Source organism: Chelon labrosus, assembly GCF_963514085.1.
Source record: "Chelon labrosus genome assembly, chromosome: 8".
NCBI lineage: Eukaryota > Metazoa > Chordata > Actinopteri > Mugiliformes > Mugilidae > Chelon > Chelon labrosus.
Window position 1 is genome coordinate 3,778,201 of NC_140358.1, and position 20,950 is coordinate 3,799,150.

Here is a 20,950-nt window from a genome sequence, read left to right on the forward strand (position 1 = left end):
TTAACTAAGCATATCTAACTAAAATATCTTAAGGATCTAAGCAATCATTCAATAATCAATAAGATGAGAAAAACAGGTAAGGCAAAATGTTAAGCATACCAGGAACATAGATAAAGACATAAGCTAAGACAGTACTAGACAGAAATAACACAGGAGAGTAATCTAAACTTATGTTAAATGGCTGTAGCGATAGAAAGGGTTCAAATTAAAGATTCAAAATTGTATTAATAATAAAAATTTATAGAGGTAGGCCTTAAAACCCCAGGAGAAATTTCCTGGGTAAGAGCCATTAATAATGATTTACATCTCTGATTTGAAACACAATAGCCAATCTGTCAAATATTTAAGAAATAATAACATTTCTTTTCTCTTTTTATTTTTTTTTGTTTTTTGCAATTTATCGACTTACAATAAATTGCAATGCTTTTTCAAAAAATTTGAAGGGGAAGGGGGGAATTACCTCATCTCCTTATACAAACCAGAGACACATAAGCAAAGCTACATCAGGGTAGGTGGGATACTATAACAACATTGGACACATTGTTATACTATTCCACCCACCTTAATGAGGATCCTTTCGGCGTGGCGATCCCGTAGCCTTTGGAGTCCAGGTTGCCTCCAACCTTCATGGTGTCGCAGGGCTTCCGCTGCTCGATGTACTCGTTCATGGTGGACTCCAGCAGGTAGGCGTACTTCCCCTTGGACTTGCGGACCCTCAGAACCCCTTCAGCTGTGGTTTTCACAAAGACGGAGGGCTCTGCACCTCGCATGTATGTCCACATTTTGTCAAACAGGGCGATCTTTGAGCGCTGTGAAGAAAAAATAACATAGAAGAAGCAACTAGCTGTTAACAGAGATTGGAATTAAAAGCTTCATGTCACATTTCTTTCTCCAAACTTTGGCGGCAACATTATTTTTAATGACTAAAAGTGTAAAATGACAATATTGCTTTCTTTTTTAAATGCAAATAAACCAAAATTACTTGAGTCAGGGTACTTTTTGACTATATACATCCATTGGGGTTCACTCCTATTTAATCTGACTGACTGCTGTTTTCTGTCATCAACGCGTGCTGAAAAATAATGGAGCTCCAGGCCAAACAATTGCCCATGTGGATGAATAAAGTCTTAGTCTAATATTTTTATAATATGAAGCAGAGTTGTTGCTATAACTCTAGAATAGCATTAGAGCATCTCTTACCCTGAAAAACTCTTTAGTGGAGCCAGAGTCCAGAGTCCCATAAGCTATCTCAGTCTGTTTAGCCAGGTCCTCTGCACTCTCAATGGGAGATACCATTCTCTCGACAGTCAGAAAAGCAGCCAGGTTAGCCGTGTAGGAGGAGATGATGATTAAAGTGAAAAACCACCACACGCCTCCAACAATACGTCCAGAGAGAGATCTGTTGTATAGGAGAGGAAAAAAGAAACAAATATTCACACGAGTGTGCTGTATATTTGTGTTTCATCAAAGACTCCTAGAGATGACTTTCAAGTTCTGAATGCAACACTTGTGAATAATTTAAGAACACATTAAACATGTATTTCTTCCAAAAAGTAAAACTGATTTTGTCCAAATCCAAACTACTACTACAATACAAGTTTCCTTCCACAATGTTGAAAATGTAGCATGACAACAGAATTGAACAGGAAGTAAAACTATGCCTTATTATGTGATAACCCACCTAACTAGTAGGCATTTACATTTCGTTGACTAAAGAATCTAATTACCATTGACGTATGCTTGTCTAATTAAACCACCATCAACACGGCAGTTGTTGATTTTTCTGACCTACCTAGGTGAGATGTCACAGCCTTGACGCATGAACGCTCCCAGGGAAAACCAGAGGCTGTTGAATATGCCAAACTCATTAGTCGACTCATTGGTCTGGATCTGCCCGTCCTCATACTCCTCAGTGTGCCACTCATAGGGGCTGAAGCGGCTGACGAGGAACAGCACCACGCTGACGCCGATGTAGGCAAAAACAATGCACATCCAGATCTCGTAAGCCAGGGGATCCAGGAAAGAGAAGACTCCAGGTTTGGATTTTTGAGGCTTCTTTATCATGATGGAGATTCCCAGAGACATGAAGGGCTTGGAGAAGTCTATCACCTCCTCTCGTACCAGTGTGATTGTCAAAGGGGCCACTGCGATGTCTGCTTTCTATTAGACCAAACGGAAACAAGACAAAAAAATTATTTATCATTTAGGAATTAAAATGGCACTCTGTAACTCTATACCTCAATGGGAAACTATCGTATTCTATTCAAGTAGACAAGCAGATTAACTCACCCCATACACTAACTCTCCAACCATCCCGTTCCAGATCTTGGTCTCTGCATCTCTAGCTCCATACTTCCCATCCCCCACTATTTTCAGCTGATATTTGAAGCCACAGTGCTTCGCTATCTCTGCAGCCAGATCCACACAGTACCCCTCGTAGCGGTCATTGTCTACGAAAAGGTCAGCGTTCTTTTTCAGCATTACATACGGAGCTTCCTGAAGGACAGAGACACAGACAGAAAACACTGTTTAGCACAAGAGCTTTGAATTACAGTGTAAAAATCATTCATTGTGAAAACAAAATGGAACACAAAGTGACTTCAGTTTGTGACACAAAGTCACAAAGTTGCTTGGTCCCACTGTAGTTTTCAATAAAAGATAATACTGTATAAATAGATGTAAAGAGCTAATGTTAAGATGTGTGTTAATATGATAATATGTAAAGTCGTAAGGAAGACACTATAATGACAATAAAAAAAGAATAATGAACAATTAGTTGCACAATGATTTAATATAATATTTACCAAGATTGTGGTGACAATGACTGTTTTATTTTCCATTCCTGTTGTGTCATTGGTAAAGACATCAGATTTGGTGACAGCCATTTTGTCCACTTCATTCCAGTATCCAATCTGTTCAGAGAAAGAAATCACGTTAATCACGTATACGCAGTGTGTTATTATTATTATTTTATTTATAATCTTATCCTCAACTATAGATCCTAATGGTGCTTTTGGTTTTTCAAATAAACTTCCACATACAATTCTTAGAAGTCATATATATTACATGTTTTGTTTCTGATGAAGATGACCATTCAGACACTTACTTTTACAGGCCCGTTGGTTTTTAGTTCCATTATATTCACTGAGTAATTGACTCTCTTGCCGTGTTGATCAAACTGGATGTTCCCTGTCAGGCCTTCCACGCGCACCTGAGAGAAAATCAGAATTGCATTGTCAAACTTGATTTTCACACTGCTTTTGTGAACATGACTGACTACATGTTGGGTGTAGACTGATGTGCAACTGTAAGAAATGAGAAGGTGTGACCACTGGAATGTATTTTACTCTAAAGGCTGAATGAATGCCAACTGTCTTGCAACTGTCTTCTCAGGGTTTGCTCAGCTCTTTGGTCTCTCTTGACCATAAGACAAGAGGGATATGTTGGTTATCTAAATGCCATTTTTTGTTATCCAGTGTGATTAGAAGCTCTTCGTTGCCATTACCTGGTGCCTAATTGAACTGTGCCTTTTTTTCTCAATACAGTCCTCAAAAACCTTTTTGCTAAAAGTTTGTTTGTCTTGGTTAGTGTGTCCTGATGTCTTGATGGGCCTAATCTTCCTTTGCCAAGATCCCCAAAGGGACACATATATGGGAGGGATCAGTGAAAAGTGCACTTTGCTTCCTGCTACACTTCCTTCTTCTTCAAAGTTAATGCCATCCTAAATGACTTCAAAAGGGTTTTCGTGCCCCAAAGCAGCAAAAATCATAATGAAACCGCTGGCATCCAGATTGGAGAGGAAACCACAGCATGGACACAGCGTGTGATGAGATACTTGAAAAACATTCTTCTTCTCTTTTGGTTATTGGCAGCCAACTTAAACAACTAAGGTGCCAAGACAGGAAGACTGACATGGAGGCCCTAGGAGCTTTCATGTAAGCACAGTTGTGTTTAAGCCATGTTTTTTTTTTTTTTTTTTTTAAATTCAAACACACTGTGCATCCTTAAGCTCTAACAGATATGTTGAGTGGATTTCATAGTCACCATAATCTCAGGGACACCATACAGCCTCCCTTTTATTTTGTTGCCATGACGGCAAAATTCCAGTTTCCTTTGCCATCGTATTGAGCACTTTGATTTGCACGATGCAAAATCTCACTTGATAGACTCTTCACTGTCTGTCATGGACAATCTTTCTGCTGTGCCTCACATAAATAGTTCAGGGACTTTTCTCAATTCTGGTGAATGAGTCGGTGAAGATGAAACAGATAGAAGGAAAGAAACCTTTGAGGACTTTTCAAGGTGAATTCTGAACCAGTAGTGCTGAACTATAGGCATCCCATTTATTTCCTGAGATAACGAGAGTAATACCAATCATGTAATTTCATGTTAAGTATATCATTTCTGAATATGGAATCAAAACATTCGTTGTGAATTGGTAAGTTAAAATTTAGAATCATTTCAATAATGACTTCTAAATTTGGAACCTAAAAAAAAAACACTGAAAGAAAAAGTTTCCAATTTTACCTCACTCTGTCGAGCCACATTTCTCAGCAGGAATAAAGCTAGTCTTGCTTTGAATTAAAGCTCAAAGAACAGTCTGTACTTAGATTTCAGTTTCTCCTTTGAAGAATAGCTTTCATTGCGCACACATGCATGGTGAACACATCAGTCTTTAACAGTTTTATCTGAACTGCATCCTCCCTCTGCTGTTAGTAACAAGTCTTCGGCAACAAAGGTGACGACTTGCCTGTTTCAGTGCACGCTCAATCTCCACTCCCTGAGCCCAAGGTACAGCGGGATTGGCCAGGCAGTCACCATTGTTGGCCCTCCTGGTGAAGTCGATGCGCTGTTTGTGCAGGTACCGGAAGGCCTCCGTCATCACCTGCACAGCGTCGTACGTCAGCGCTGATGTGTACTAAGAAAAGAACAAGGGGATTACATATTGTCATGGATTTAGGAACCCTGCTCTTCCCAGTCTGTCTTTAATTCATCACCACAATAACTTTCCCCAAATCTGGCAATATTTAATCAGTTTTAGTCCCCAACTAGCCTGGAAGCCAGCCCAAACTTTCTCACGCCCAAAAACTGGGAACTCATTATACCCCAGGCAAGATCTGTTTTGTCAATCAATTTGGACGGGCTTTATGGGGTGATGGGGGAAGAGTTACAGCAACATACATAGTCATTCATTGAGTTCAATTCGTTTTCATCAAAATGGCTCTGATTGCTTGTAGGACTATTCAATTACATGTGGCTGGAGACGGGCTGGGAAGTAATTTTATTTATATTAACAATAATAATCCTTTATTCTTTTTAAAAAAAACTTCAAATGTCATAAAGTGACGGAAGTAAAATGTTTAAATACCAATACAAAAAAGGACAGAAAATATTGTATTTATTGTATATTTAATAGTGTAGCTGGTCAACCATTCTTCAAGACATGAGAAATGAGAGAGACCAGACATCTAATACTGATGAGACACTCCAGCACACCATTTATATTCTAAACGTCTTTCTTTACTTGTAAATATTTCATAACAATCACATTCCATTTGGGCAAATCTGTGCAGTCTTAATTAGCAGAAATGAGCTTTGCTCTGCTGCAGACGTCTTTGGGACTTGTCTCAACAACACCCGTGCATCTAAATTTTCATCTGCAGTGGTTTGAGGCGATCTATTTTGGAACTGTCAGGTCGCTGCCGCAAGTCAAACCAAAGACCTTGAACTCACCCTTGCTTCATTAACTTTTAGTATAATTAGTTGACAAAAGAGGCTTCAAACGTCAGTTGTAACCTTAAGTTCATCCATCGAATAAATGAGGTTGACCACCAAGAGCCACTTTGTATATAAATTATCCTCCTCTGAAGTTCTGGCTCCACACCACTCCTCCTGCTCATTATCCTTCTTGTTCTTTAGACATCTTGTCCTAATTAGAGAGAATATGAAACGTTTGATGCCGGTGCTCTTTTAATGTGTTATCTGCTATATTTATGTCATGTACAGCAGAAAAGTTAGTTCTGTTTTGTAAATATCAGCAGGATTTTCACCTAGACTTGAACCACTTTCACGTCTGGCTGTGTGGCCAGAAGAGAACCTGAACAAAATCCTTGTGACAGATAGGAGGTGAAAGAATAGTTCTGATGATGGCACAAATTTTGAAGGTAAATTTTATGTTTCTGGGTTTAAATATGAAGAGTTGAATATCAGTTCTGTTAAAGTGCTGACATGTTTTTCTGCAGGAACTTGCTCCTAGGTTCTTAGAGCTTTTCACCACAGGGACTGGGGTTTTTATTAAGTTTATCCCACGAAATTATTTTACCCCACAAAAAGCCACAGCTCAGGGGGTAGTAAAAAACCTTTGGGAATTTTGAAACTGCTTTGTTGCTACTGCTTATTTCTTTTCCCATTTTGACTCAATGATTATGATTAGTATTTGCAAAGCAGTAAATCTTGAATTTCCTCCTTACTGTTGCTGCAGTGTCAAAGCTTTATAAGTCGTTATCATTGTTGGATTATATTCCGCATATTCTCCAACTACTGAAATGGAGTGGAGCAGGTTGTTGTATCGTTACATTCAAAAACTACGTGTAAAAACACACCCACCACTTTTCGCTGTTCCATATGTCAGGATTTGGCTGATATTCAGGTGCACACACACCACAGAGGAAATCCAGATAACTAAAAGTCTGGAGGAGCCTTTTACTTCCTTTACAAGGTTCAGGAGACTAAAACTCCCAGGGGCTGCATTGTTTAAATGAAAGGACCGATTTAAGCAGTAGCAAGTATCAATACAACATCTGATGTCATTTAAATGGCATACTTCACATGCAAAACGATGTGACTCAAATGTAAAAATGTTGGTACTTGCGCGTGAGTTAGTTTAATAGTGCGTAATAATCTTTACTCAGGGATGTGTTTAATAATTTAAACAGTGCGTGCATAAGTGAGAGAGACAGGAAATGTTGGCACTGCAGCCACACTTAAAAAGATAGCTTGAGTCAACAATTCTGCAGGTAGAAAATGTTGGCCGTGTATCCGTTTATCTGCAGGCATGTGTGTGCACACTGGGGCTCACCCTGATTTTGCTGTCGGCACCTGGATACTCCTTTTCTTCCAGGGCCTCCCATCGCTGGTCGAATTTGGAAACCAAAGGATCGTCGAAATCAACAATCTGAAAGCCGGAAACGTTGGCTCCACCGTACTGAATTTTGGACAAATCCCCATCAATGAAACCCTAAAAACATTACAAACACAGTTGTTATAGTTGGTATCACTGCATGAAAGAGAAATGACTTAAAATAAAATGTAGAGGTTGTTCAATCATACCAGATTGGCTATGATGTAGTGGTAGCCTTTAACGTGTCTGCCGATCGTGATGACCTGCGGGATTATGAGACACATATTACACAGAAATGTATGAAATTTCCCAAACGGATTACATAAATAAGTCTCGATTAAACAAGACAGCGTAATAAAACCTTTGGAACAAGTCCCTATGCTATACATTTGCCCAACACAGTTTTAATATGACTGCCAGCCGTTTCAAAGGAAGATATGTTCTCCCTGTTATTTTGTAAAGCTGACATTCTGACTCTATAATACACCAAGATCTTGACAGCCAGAGGTAAGACAGTCATACAAATAGCGAAGGTTCAATCCAAACTATGCAAATCTACCACTATATTCAGAAATCAGAACCCTAACATAGCTGACTGTCTTGGCTACTGAGAAAAAAAGCTGCATTTACAGTCACAGATTCTGCTAGACAGAGATATCGACTTCCAAAGCCACGTCCCTTATCAGCAGAGAAAAAAAAAGAAGAAAATAATGGCATAAATATCTCCGCTAGCCACCATTTCACTAGCTCATATAAGTGACACACCTGAAACTAATCCTGCTATTTGACTGGCACCGTTTGTCAGCGCTGCTACCTGAAGCAGATTTGAATAATAACATCTTGTATCTTCAATGTAAATGCCTTGGACACGAAGCAAGAAACTTCCACCTGAACGGATTCTGTTTCCCCCCCGATAAAGAGGCGAAGAGGCTGTAGACATTGATTTCCCTCAGCATTCGGTTAAACAGACGTCTGCGTGCTTTAAATGCTGATCGATAAGCCTCTCTTGTGGGTAGAAGGTGGAGTAAAAATAACCTGTTTATGTGCATTTGTTCTGCCTTTAATTGCGGTTCTGTTTACACACCAAATGAACAATTAGTATAATTGTTATGGTGCCGTCTTACTTCTGCTGGGCAGCTGGGTTCGTGTGACAGTGTTGTTTTTTGAAATGCTCTATCAAATGCACATACTTCAGTGGAGTATTGCTTTTGTCCTACAGGAGAAACTAAAGGACAATGAGGCTGTTGGCATTTCCTTTTATCATTTGAGAACAGCTGCAGATATTAAACACTTTGCTGTAATATCACCAGGTTTGTCAAAAGCTTGCCCATTCAAATAAATAACCTACTAATACAGTTGTTCTGTACTGGCTTTATAAACAACAGTCCCACTGGGTCACTCAACATGATGCCTATGAAGCCAACATGAAGCATGTCAGTTTCTGCCTCTTCACTCCACAATACCTGATCCATAATGTCTTTGACTTTGTCCTGCTCACAGTCCAGGATCACTCTCCTCTCCTTCTTGTTCTCCAGATCCTGGAACAGGGAGCGGTAAGCCTCATCCTTTCTCTCATCTTTCAGGTTCCCCACATTGATGGCTGTCACCTGCCACTTCTTCTCTGCTGCTGTATCCAGAACAACCTGCAGCGTTGTCAGGCCTGAGGACAGAATATATGTAGAGTTAAATCATTTTTCATACTCTCAGCTATCCTTGGCATAAATCTGTGTTGTTGAGAACATTTTGATTTATTCTCCTTGCCAATGGTGAGAAAACCCTTTAACCACAGCAGGAAGATAATAACTCTAAGTAGATACTCATCGCATGTGTCTCTGTTTCAATGTATGTGTTGAAACTAGTCTGCTAACATTCTCCAAAATCTTTTTGGCCATACGCCATGTTTGTGGGCTCATTATTGGCAAAGCCACAGGCGAATTTCAAAAGTAACCACTGATGAGGGAAGTCAAAGCAATGAAGCAAAAACCAATTGCTGAAGCAGAAAAAAAGAAAAACAAATTATGTGGCAGACAAAACCTCTTCAGTGGTTCTTTTATTGCAGACAGGCTGCATTCACCATCTATTTATTCAGGTTTTACAGCGACTCTGTGCCTTATGTAAAGAGCTCATCAAGATGAGTCACAGGTGTTCTGGCATGAACCTGTGGGAGGAAAATGGGTCTAACAATACACTTGACTGCATCAATACCAAAACCTTTAGTTGTTATTGTATGTTTTTGCATTTTGCACATTTTATTCTTCTTTTTTTCTGCTGTTCTTCAGAGTGTAGTTAATAACATAACAATCCTTACTAAAGTTCCACCAACTCAGTTGTTCTGGAGCTTTTAATTGAATGATATTTAAAAAATGCAACCATGTCATATCATAGGACCACTTGCATGAGCTATGTTCTTATCTATTCATTACTAATCCAATAGAACAAAGGAATTTAATAAAGAACAGGCCCAGTTGCTGAATCTGAGTAATTCAATTACACGTAGCAGCTGTCCAAGTGCTATCTGGTAAAGGCAAAGACTATAGCGTCCATTTGATCTTACAGTATATTCCCATCGCCCTCTCTATCTTGTTTCACTGTTGAATCTTTGCTGATATTGATCCCTCGTCTGCAGAGGGTAGTTAGAGAGTGGTTTGATAAAAGGGTTGAGTGTTTCATTCCGACTCGCCATAGTGAGGTGAATTACAGATGTAATCAATTTCATGCGACGGGGCAGTGGTTTTATGGCGATGGTGAGCAAAATGGAGACTTGCAGTTTTATCTGACTGAAATATACATCATAGTTAGAGGAAGGTCACCGTGGTGTGCTTAAAATTGGCAGTTTTACCGACGGTTATTAAATGAGATCATCAGAATTCAGAGAGACTTCTAATGAATATGCAGAATGAACGAAAGCAAAGTGTTAAAGTAACTGTTGATTCTGCATTAACTTTGATCAAGGTTTAATTATAACCTGTGATCATTGTCAAATTGCTTTTCTTTTCACTGATCTTATTCAAGAATGTATTGACATAAGATATGGCCAATGTCCAATATCAGTTTCAAATGTTCAAAAGAGTTAATGCCCACAAAACCATCAAAAATCAGGACTTTGCATATTTTTTCTTATATTTGCTGCCGTTATCTTATCTGTCTCTGACCTGGAAGCCACCCCAAAGTTCCCACTCCAACAAAATGTTCATTCATTCATTCATGTACTGTAACTGCTTGTCCTGTGAAGGGTTGCGGGGGGTGCTGGAGCCTATCCCAGCTGCCAACAAAATGTTTGTTAGAGAATTTTGGTTTGGAGTTGCACTGTTCTAGAAATGGTTAGGCCTGGCAAAAATCTGTTGGGCCAATCACATCCTAGAAATTAGGTGTTTGGATCCCGTTATATCATATTTTGTTAAAGATGACAAGATTTTTTCTCCATATCCTGCTACATCAGGTCAATCTGTCTACATGTACAATGAAAAACTTGAACTTTATTATGCCATTCATTCAAAGCACTGCACTGGAAATCAAAGATGTTAGGTAACTTATTAACCCTTAAGTTGTCTTGGATTTAAAAGGTCAAGGCACTTGTGGATATGAACAAGTACAAAGCAGTGCCAAGTAGCATGTTGCTAATCAGGAAACTGACAGACATATCTTATCTGTAACGAGTAACAGTGAACCATAACTTCTAATTTCCAGTGAGAAGAGTATTTTGTCTCACACATGTTCATACATCAAAAACAGCTGAATAAGTATAGGAATTCATGAGCATACGCAAAATATTATGCAAAATGATTTAAATGAGACTAGGACGGGCTTACAAATACGCCATAGAGAAAATCAATCCAATACCTACAAAAGCATCATCATATTAACCATCATCTCTTTGCTCCAAGCTATTCTCACTTATTCATTACAGTAAAGGTCCAACATCATTCCCTCGGGGTTACTTCTCAACTTTCTGAATAATGTTAATTGAGGCATCACTTAAATCAGGTGGTATATAGTAATAGAGCCTCTTCGATTGAAAAAAGAAAAATATTGCCTGCAGTGCTGTTATCATTATATGTCTGTTGTAACATTTAGTTAAAACTGCATGTAAATTAGTTAAGATGATTGCAGGGGGCATAATATACATTAATACATAGATGTATTAATATACATCAATAGTACTAGGGTTAGTACTAGTAACCCCCTAACCCTAACCCTAACCCTTCAATAGCAATCAAATCAGCTTCATCTGCCATGTTTATTTGTACACACATACAAGAGTGAGCACACTTGGAGCAGTGGGTAGTCATACAAGGTGCCTGGGCATGAGTTTGGGGGGTTTAATGCTTGATCAAGGCACCTCCATGGACATAGAGGAGATCGAACCCGTGACCTCACAGTTGCAACGCGGTATCTCCCTGACTTAGCATAATTCCTGGAAGCAGGAAATAACAGATGAATGGCTTGGTCCAACCAAATTTCAAACTTCTTCCACACGTTTGTGGCAAAACTCGGAACATACAGACACTTTAAAACTGATTGACATTTTGGAGACTGTGCTTATCTGCTTCCTTGCTGAAATTCAAACTCTGTAAGGGCAGACAAAAATATTAATATTAATACTGAAAGGAAAAAGAATCCTAGGCCTGTAATGGCTTGTGATTTTCGGTCTCTTGTTGTAAAAATCCTCTCTTCATAAAGAACACACTGGTTCTGACAATAAAGGTTGGTTTCTCCGTATCCAAGAGACATTCCAAAGATCTGGAGGGAAATGTACTTCCTGAAGTCCATCTGAGAACACATCAGCATTCAATGAGCTGAAGAAATGCAGAAAAGAATACTCAGTGTGCCCACACATATTCATCCATTATCAAAAGCGACTTACTGACAGCAGCTGACAATGGCAGTGCTGGTTCATCTGTTAGTCTCAACGTGCTAATAAAATTCATCATAACCAGTGGCAACTCCACTGCCTCCTCTCTCTTAGCTCCCTGAGAAACACCCCCGCACACATCCTTGCATCATTTACCAGCCAGCTCAGTGACTTACAATCTCTCTCGCTCTTTCTCTCTTCTGCTCTCTCCACACTTTGGTTGCCATGGGAATGAGTGGATCACACTGACCTAATTAGACAGCCATGCAGTGATGAAATATGCACAACAGGCCCCTTTAGTGCCATGGTGGACGTACAGTAGAGACAGCAGGTTATCACTAGCGTTAGCATGGGGACAATCTAAAACAGCTGGTGCTTCTGATTTTGGAGAGGAGCTGTATTTGATTCTGCTGTCAGTCAGGGCAAGGCTGGCTGGGAAGACTTAGCAATAAATGCTGGGAGAGGAGGACGAAAAGCTTAGCACAGCGATGAGAAGGGATCGTACCGTATGCGCGGCACTCTGGGGTGCTGTGAGTGGATAAAGAGAAGGCTGAGTGTGTGAGGCTGAAAATGTACTGAGGGAGAGTTTAAGTGATGCAAAACAATAAAGTTAAAAGTAAAAAAAAATGCACTCAATCCCTCGTAATCCATTGGTACTACAGTATACACTATGTTCTGTCTAAACACTGATGTATAGACAGCAGCCATCCCACTTTTCTGAGCTGATTCACTTCCTGTTACCTTAAGCCACTCAGTGTATTATTTAAATGTTCTTGTGAGCCGTCATTGGGCATTCATCAACACTGAACACCCCTAAAGTGCTTTTTGAAAGCTCTCCCAGCATTCATCTTTATAGCGTGCTGAAAATACAACCAGCTGTCTTCCATTGTACGTTTTCACGTGTTGCTAGCTCAATTAAACAATGGAACTCTGCAATTTCCAGACTTATCAAACACGCATTGTAGCTGGAACCTTTCAGAGAGTGAGGGAAAATGTCCGCTCCAAGAAATATAATCTTATTTCCAGACTTGAAAGGATCTGTGTCAAACAGAAAAGAATCACTAATGAAAAAGGATCAAAGAATAGGAGCAGAATAGATTTGAATATGAAGTAAGTCTGGATATTACAGGACGGATCATTTTTCATCCAGAATAAATTCAGCCTGTGATCTTGTACAGATTTGAGACAACAGGTGCACAGGCTCAGCAGAAACAGTTTCCCATTTTTAATGTGTTTTAATCGCTGTATTAATGGAAGGCTGATCAATAATGAGTGCTATCTCGCATGCACTCTTTCCAAGTCCCAATATTTGCATAAGTCTGTATGTTACAAGTATGTGACAAGAAGAGCAGTAGTTCTTGACATTAAGGTACAACTTGTTACCAGATATAACCAGTTTAGATCAGCTGGGTGTTTAGTATTTGTATGTGTGTGAGTATGGAATCTGTCTTCTTACTAAAAGCATTGACCCAGAGGCCAAGTCTGCTCCCAGATGTGAATGTGAGTTTACAGTTTGATTGTTAAGCAGTGCAGAGCTGAAAAAATGATAAACTTAATTTGTATTTGCATACAGACAGGTACTTTTTTTGACAGTATGCATATTATTCGTTCTGTGAAGCAAGGTGCAACTGTTCGACTGCATCAGAATTTGTCTCATATCAAGGGCATAATGCAAAACACACCTCAGTGAAGCATGAGTGTGGAAACCGTACGCTGCAGGGCTTATCATCTCCACTGTGTGTCAAAGATGACTCCATGCCTCCCCTTCCCTTGATATTACATAAAACAGACTCTCAAATAGAGGAGGTGCTAATGTTGATCATATGTGACATGTTGTTCATCATGAACCAAAATGCCCTTTACCTGTGCTGTACTACTTGCATCCAGTGGATTTTATTTTTACAGTTGGTGAATGCATTGTTGTTTGTGGGGGGGATTAAGTCACTGCTCCTCGTCTACATAATGGTCTTACCTCGATCGCTGTCGTACAGATAGGCAAACTTGTCCCACTTATAGTACTCGATAAGGCTGAGGAGGGGCCCCTTGATATCGGGTCGCATCTGGATAATGAACTGCTGATTTCCATCCAGGGGGAAGCTGGGCGTTATGAAGGAGACATGTAGCGTCCCACAAAACGACGTGATGGTGTTGACGGATTTCTTGTCGTAGAATCCAAAAATGGCATACACCCCTCTCGAGAACTGAGAACAGACTGAAAGACAAAGAAATATATTAGTTGATGTTTCTCTCACATCCTTTTAATCTTTATTTAAAATAGGCTTATTTCTCTACAACATATGAACCATATGTTGTTTAGTTCAGTAGCAGGCATTTTGCCAGAACAATCTCAAATCTTCCGTTTGTAACAACATATTCTTTGCACAGCATACAGAACTTCCTGCTATATCTCATAACAATGTATATAAGCAAGACCTTTATTGGAATCCTTCAGCCCACATTAGGGCCAGACAGAACTATTAAGGGACGTCTCTTTCGGTTTCCCTTGCAGCTGATTAATGGATAATTTCCCATAAGCTCTGTCAGGGGAGTGCTAGTATTCAATAGTAAAAGATCCATTGTAGGGCAGTCACGATGTGAAACTTTTATGCGCTGATACAGTGGGAATAAGTGGTGTTGAATATGATTCAAGCATTCACCATATCTGTGTATCAGTTCTTCATATGCAATATCAGCCTGTGCTATACTATGACATACTGTAATTGTACTGTCTTCTGTTTGATTTCTGCTCAAGCAGAAAAACTTTTCTTCCCTGGAGGATGAATATGTGGCAGGCCAAATGTGCTACAATGCACTGCTTCACCACCATCTATTGGCAGCAGATGTGTCCACTGTAGATTATATAATACATCTTAGGATGGTGTTAAATTTGAATGACTTCCTTGTTAAGAACCTTTTAGGGCACACAACATTTATGATGACTCTGTGTTTGAGGGAGATTTTTTTGGATTAAGTCCTCATTCTGTTGACTTTGCAAACCCACATTATTCAATACTTAATGGCACGCGCTCAGGAACATACAGTGTACTAACTTGCTGTCCGTTTACATTCATTACACAAAAACCAGAAAGGTGGACTGTAGGACTGAAGGATAAACATGAAATGTCTGAGTAATCCTGAGGTTGCAGGCTATTTCTCAAACATTGTACTGGGGTCAGCAAATTGGCACGATGCTTGTAAATGTGTATTGACTGAATGTAAGTTAATCAGGGTTATTGATTTGTACATATGTGTCTTCCAGTGTAATTAATCTAATGAGGCATTTCCTCCTCCACAATATTACTGGGATGACTTGCTGACAAAGGGAACTAGAATCCATATATCAGATATTAGCGAGCTTGGTGTAAGTACTGTAGGCACGCTGCCACTTCTGTTCTGGCTGTGGCAGCTATCTTTGATGAAATGTAAACATGTCGAGCTGCACAAAGAGCGACTGTTGCGGTCTTCACACGGCAATCAAGGAATGCCGTCAACAGATTCACATGGAAGCCTCAAACTTCTTCTTCCTCACTCACACTCTTTCTTTAATGGTTCATGTATGCACCCAGTGAGCCTTTACAGCAACTTTCTAAAACTGTTAATCAGCAACTTCATTAGTGAGGCTGAAATTAACAGCAGCTCATTAAAGTTTGTCTCTGGCGAATGAATCAAGCAGCCTGCAGTATTCATTCTCAGTCCATTCTATAACTTTGTTTCCACTAAACATGGCAGACTCAAAACCACACAAACTTGGATTAAACTAAATCATTTTGCCTCTAGCAAAGTGGAGGAGTTATTCTGGGTGAAGTAAAAGTCTTATTTATCTTCTGAATTTTTAACAGTGAATGACTTTGATGTACATACAACTCAACATCAACTAAGCATCAACACAGAAGATGACTGTCCATGTCAGAAACTATCTGGGTCATACATGGACATGTGTTTAATCTTAAATTTTAAATGCACATGACATCTGTGTTGCAGTTTTTTAACAAACTGCAAGGAAAGTAAATGTGCTCAGACACCCCTGGCTGATTGTGTCCCCTTGTCAAAAGCAGCAAAGGCTTTATGATCATAGTAATATTGTTGAGGCCGTTCTCTATACCTTTAGAAATGTTAACATATCCAAGAGAGTTTCAGTGTGGAAGGATAATGAGAATATCAATAAAAAACGAAAATAATACTGTGTAGCCAAGAGCCACGAATTTGCTGCACTCTGAAATTGACAGAAAAATTAAATGAAAAAAAAATTTCTGCATAAATTGTCTGGTTTCTTCATACTGAAATAATTTATTTTGCTGTACAAAATAATTTCAAACAATAATGTATGGAGCAGTGAAAGTGTACTCATTCCCTAATCTTCCAAAAATTCAGCCCATAATCAGAGCTCCACAACACAAAGAGTACATCCAGAATAGGCCAAAATAGCGTGGCCGAGGCCAGATTTAATCCACCGCCAGTGTTTCAAATGTTTTAAAAGCTGTACAGATCCGTTGACATGATCAATTAAACGTTCATCGCAGCCAAACGAGACAAACGGTGAACAGCAGTCCGATCGCCTCCGTCATACTGTGACACCGTCCCTAATCTTTATAGCAGATGACAGTGGCCATTAATTTGGCGAGATGAGACCTCGCTAATGTAATTTCACTTTTGTCTTATTGCAAGCTAACAGAACCTAAAGTGTGTCGTCTGTTAGCTGTCACAGTCTAACAGGAGAATGATTTTCTACAGTTCAACGAGGGGGAATGAAACATCCCTAAGCCGATACGTAGGTTAGATTACATGTTCAGTGAGTTATGACACTCTATTCATGCAGATGATTGACCGGAATGAAGCCTGAAACAAATGACAATCATTTCAGGAATAACTGATTTATTTATATCTAACAGGTAGCGTGCAAAATATGTATAGTTAAAAATCGGTATGAATTGAGGCGAAATCCAGTTCAGTTTATTGGGTCAACTGTTGCTTACTCTATCTCACATTTTTCTGTTACCATTTAAAACAACCAAAATATTTTTTTCTCACAATGTAACATGCTACATATTAATTGGATAAGTAAAAGTTAATGCTCTTTCTTCAGCTGCTGTGGTTATTCCTGGCATCATTCTAATATTCATATATATTACACTATTGCACATAGAGTATCAATGGAATTCTACTAATCCAATAATCTGTCCGCTGGAGATATTACTGTTTCTTTTGTATATTTTTACACTCAAACCCTTTAATAATCTTATAAATAATGATATGGAGTCCATTGGGATGGATAGATTGAACAGAATAGTACATTTTTGATAGTAATCCTTGTCCATGCTTTTAAGGAGCCATTCTGCTCTGTGAAGAATAATTTTATTTTTGATATTCTGGTTGGTTTTTCCGCTATAAATTGTTAGACTGATTTGATTTTAAGACAGATTGGATACTAGCCACTGTGGTTCAATATCAACGATGTCTTCTTGTGATGAGGTCAGCTGTGAGAATCAATCTTTTACTGAATATGGTCATGTATAGGTTTTCTGACATCTTCTATCATTAGAAGAAGGTGAATCTCACCAAGACAATACTATACATTATTTTATATTCTCTTGCATTAAATTCTTTGTGCACCTCAGATACAGTAGATGTCATGTGTTTGTAAGTCACTGTCATATTTTGTGTTGTATGACATGAGAACTCTCTGCAAAAGCAGCCAAAGCTTATATTTGTTCCTAGATAGAAAGAAATAGAAAACTCCTATTTCATCATGGCATCATAAAACAGAATAAATCCACCCTAGCACCCTTACTGCCATTTCCTGAAGGTAATGGAGCTGTAGAGCGTCTTTCTGTCTCTGTCACATCCATCCATTGTCATGTTGCTAAGGCTTTCTGTGCTGATAGTCTCGCTGGTGAGCTTGCTGAGTTTGCCCAGGATTAAAACTCTCTGAGCTCATGCTTAGAGACTGGATATCCCCATGACTGTGCAGCAGCTTATGCAGAGCGAACAGTTTGACAACATGTTACTTTTTTTTTTTTTTTTTTTACCAAATATGGTAATTCACATCTAGAAGCAATGTGCTAACCATTTGTCTGGGCAGCAACTGATCTGAGGTTTCTGCTGGCTGTGGGATGTGACCGCGGAAGAACGAAGAGCAGGAGGTTTTTAATGGGCGAGACGTTAACGTGCACTTCTTCGATAGGGAATTTGGAAATGTTTAATTAAGAAAGAAAAGCCTGCCACAAACAGAAACTCTCAGAAACACTGAGGATTGTGGAAAAAGCCATTAAGCTCTGTCACATCTGAGTGCTTTTCAGTGAAACCAGCAACTATTTGCCCCCTAGAAATCCCCCTGTGAGCGGCAAAAAAAGACGTGACTGGATAAATCTCTTTTTGTAGTGTTGACGAGGTCACCCTAATTAGGCACCACGAGCACAATGTTGGAACAAGTCTGATTATTGCTCACTGCTGGGCCGGAAAGTTGTAGTTCAGAGCCAGTTTTCCCTCTCGATCATTGTGTTCAGAAAGATAAAGTGAAAAAAAGCATTAACAAATAAATGCGTTTGTACTTAATCTGGGGAATGTTCAAGCAAGATAAACATACTTTGGATTCGGGGCCCTTTTAATCCTAACATTGTGCTTACAGACAATGATGCATAGTACATAATATATTGTAGATACATGTGTTCTAGTGTCTATGCAGCTGATTTGTTTATGTCTGGTTACGGATGAGTGATCTTGTTGGTCCGATGTTCACTTGAAAAATCTGGATTCTTCCATCCATGAGCCAGTAATGCCACAGTAGATTAGCCATTTGAGGAAATAAAACATGAGAAATATAACTAAATTAAAACTGTACATAGCCCAAAAACAAGGCAGGCAATGGTTGGTGTAGTATGTAAAATGTAGAAAAAGAACAACAAAGAAAGAAAACAACAAAGTGTAGAAGATATGTATCTGCACTTTCTGCACTGGAATATTTGGAAAGAAAATGCTTTCTTTATCATAAAGGCATAGAGAGTTGCGCGAATGGAGCCTGAATCAATCCTTGCTTCTGTTCCTTTTAGATCTTCACATTTAACACAGCAGCTTTAATGCCATATTGTGCTGTAGAGATTTGGGATCCCTCACTGGTGATTTTCCAAATATTCAGTGTTGATTGTAAGGCCCTCCCTTGACTATATGTGGCACCTGCTGATGCGTGCATATGGCTAATGTATTTATTTATAGGCACTGCCTGCAAGAGTAATTGTCTTCTCACTTCATACAAATGCATGGCAATGTGGCAATGCGTGTTCTGAGGAATTTATTTATTTAATTGTATGACTAATTATGTGTCTAGTTAGGACTTTCATACAAAAATGCAATTTGACTTTAATCATACTTTTATTGTTGTTATATTATGTACAGCGTATTCTCTGCTGCATTTTGATAGTGATTAATGGACTGATTTGATTTGCACAGAATATGCAGCAGATGCTCAGCAGCATTAAGCAACAAACGACGTGGATCATTTGCATTTATTTTTGTTATGTCTGAAGCTGGTATAAGGTTAATGGATGGACCCCGACAAGTCAACTTTCTTTGTAGCAAAACATTTCCTGTGCAGTGTTTGTATCACAGCTGTCTAAGCACTCATTAGACGCTCTCTGGTCATCAGGAGTTTCTAATCGCCTCATCATCACAAGGAAGTTAAATCTGCTGCAGTAGCGACTCTGGCAGAGTCTATCACCTTCCAAGGAGAAGGTGTACCCTGTGAAATATATTTAGCCGTCCCAATTAGCTGACCTCATTTTCTCCACCGTGGCACTGAAGGCATCTCCACTGCTCTGCCACTGTTTACACGACTGCTTTAATGCTGATCAAAAGATAAAACATGCATAAATTAACAGCGAATAAAGCAACTTCCGCTAACATGTAATATGTCTTGCATTGATGTGAAATTTGAGGCAGGGTGAAAGATAATGTTTGGGCTTTTTGTTGCAAATTAAGTCAGTTTGATCATCCCTAATGAGACCTAAACCTCTGATCGTAGTGAGACAGCTGCAAAGCCATAACTTTGCTGTCGTTATGTTTAAATGTCATAATGTCAAGATCCAAGGAAGTTGACTCATTAGTTAAAAACACACATCTGCCATATGTAGTTGCAGTGGTCAAAGGGGGGCAATATTCATTAAATAAACATTAACAAAACTATCTGCTACTTAATAGAAGACCAGTGCAAATGCAAAATGGTGAATCAGTGTATAACACACACACACAAACACACACACATTCACACGCCACGTCAGTGTGGTGACAGTCATCAGCAGTCCAGTCACAGCAAACAGAACTGACTGTTAGATATCTCATCTTCTCCACTGCTGTTCTCACCACCAAAAAAACACCTCGGGACATTGGGGCTTTTATGTAAAACGAATCTGTCAGCAGTTGCCGTGGCGGCTTAAAGACACCAACCTTTCCATCCCTGATATAGTTGTTGCACAGACAGACTTTGACTTTGTGTATCTCCAAAAGACTGGACAAACTTGGTGGTTTGTCAGTCTATTCCAAAACAGTACAAAAAATAGATTATTATATTTCAGCAATGTTCTCATGTTCCATGCGATCAAGGAAGCTGATTTCTGGCTGCCTTGGCGTCACTTACTGCCTCATTTCCACTTACGCTCCACCACGTTGCCCACTTTTCAGTTAGTCAGAAATTAGGCAGAGTCAAGCACTGCCAAGATGACGACAGCCGAAGCCAGCACTGAGCTTCAGCCGCACTTAAGGAAACCTTCAGGGGATCTATGAGTTGTAAGTCGGTGTTTTAAAGGGGGGTTATGTGCCAGACCTGTTCTTGGCTGGAACCAGGTCTCAGGCAATTAGCAGTCTTCATGCTAACCTACAAGGGATCGCTATGACTGAATCTAGACTACTTAAACACTTATTGCATGAGACCTACTCATCGTCATGATCAGAAATATAGACATATTTTCTTAAGTTTCCCTTTTTAAAAA

The 20,950-nt window shown here is 39.3% G+C and overlaps 1 protein-coding gene across 2 annotated transcripts in view; it reads right to left on the minus strand.

Moving 5' to 3' along the window:
• gria2b (glutamate receptor, ionotropic, AMPA 2b) overlaps positions 1 to 20,950 on the minus strand; it is a 38,249-nt gene that overhangs the window by 3,199 nt on the left and 14,100 nt on the right. For both annotated transcript variants that reach the window (XM_084550169.1, XM_084550168.1), the window contains exons 2-12: positions 13,945 to 14,184; positions 8,584 to 8,780; positions 7,330 to 7,383; positions 7,079 to 7,237; positions 4,751 to 4,918; positions 3,107 to 3,211; positions 2,805 to 2,912; positions 2,290 to 2,496; positions 1,793 to 2,160; positions 1,201 to 1,399; positions 562 to 809 (exon numbers count right to left, since the gene is read on the minus strand). In XM_084550169.1, the coding sequence (XP_084406295.1) occupies positions 562 to 809; positions 1,201 to 1,399; positions 1,793 to 2,160; positions 2,290 to 2,496; positions 2,805 to 2,912; positions 3,107 to 3,211; positions 4,751 to 4,918; positions 7,079 to 7,237; positions 7,330 to 7,383; positions 8,584 to 8,780; positions 13,945 to 14,184 (2,053 nt within the window). The remainder of the gene's footprint in view (positions 1 to 561; positions 810 to 1,200; positions 1,400 to 1,792; positions 2,161 to 2,289; positions 2,497 to 2,804; positions 2,913 to 3,106; positions 3,212 to 4,750; positions 4,919 to 7,078; positions 7,238 to 7,329; positions 7,384 to 8,583; positions 8,781 to 13,944; positions 14,185 to 20,950) is intronic.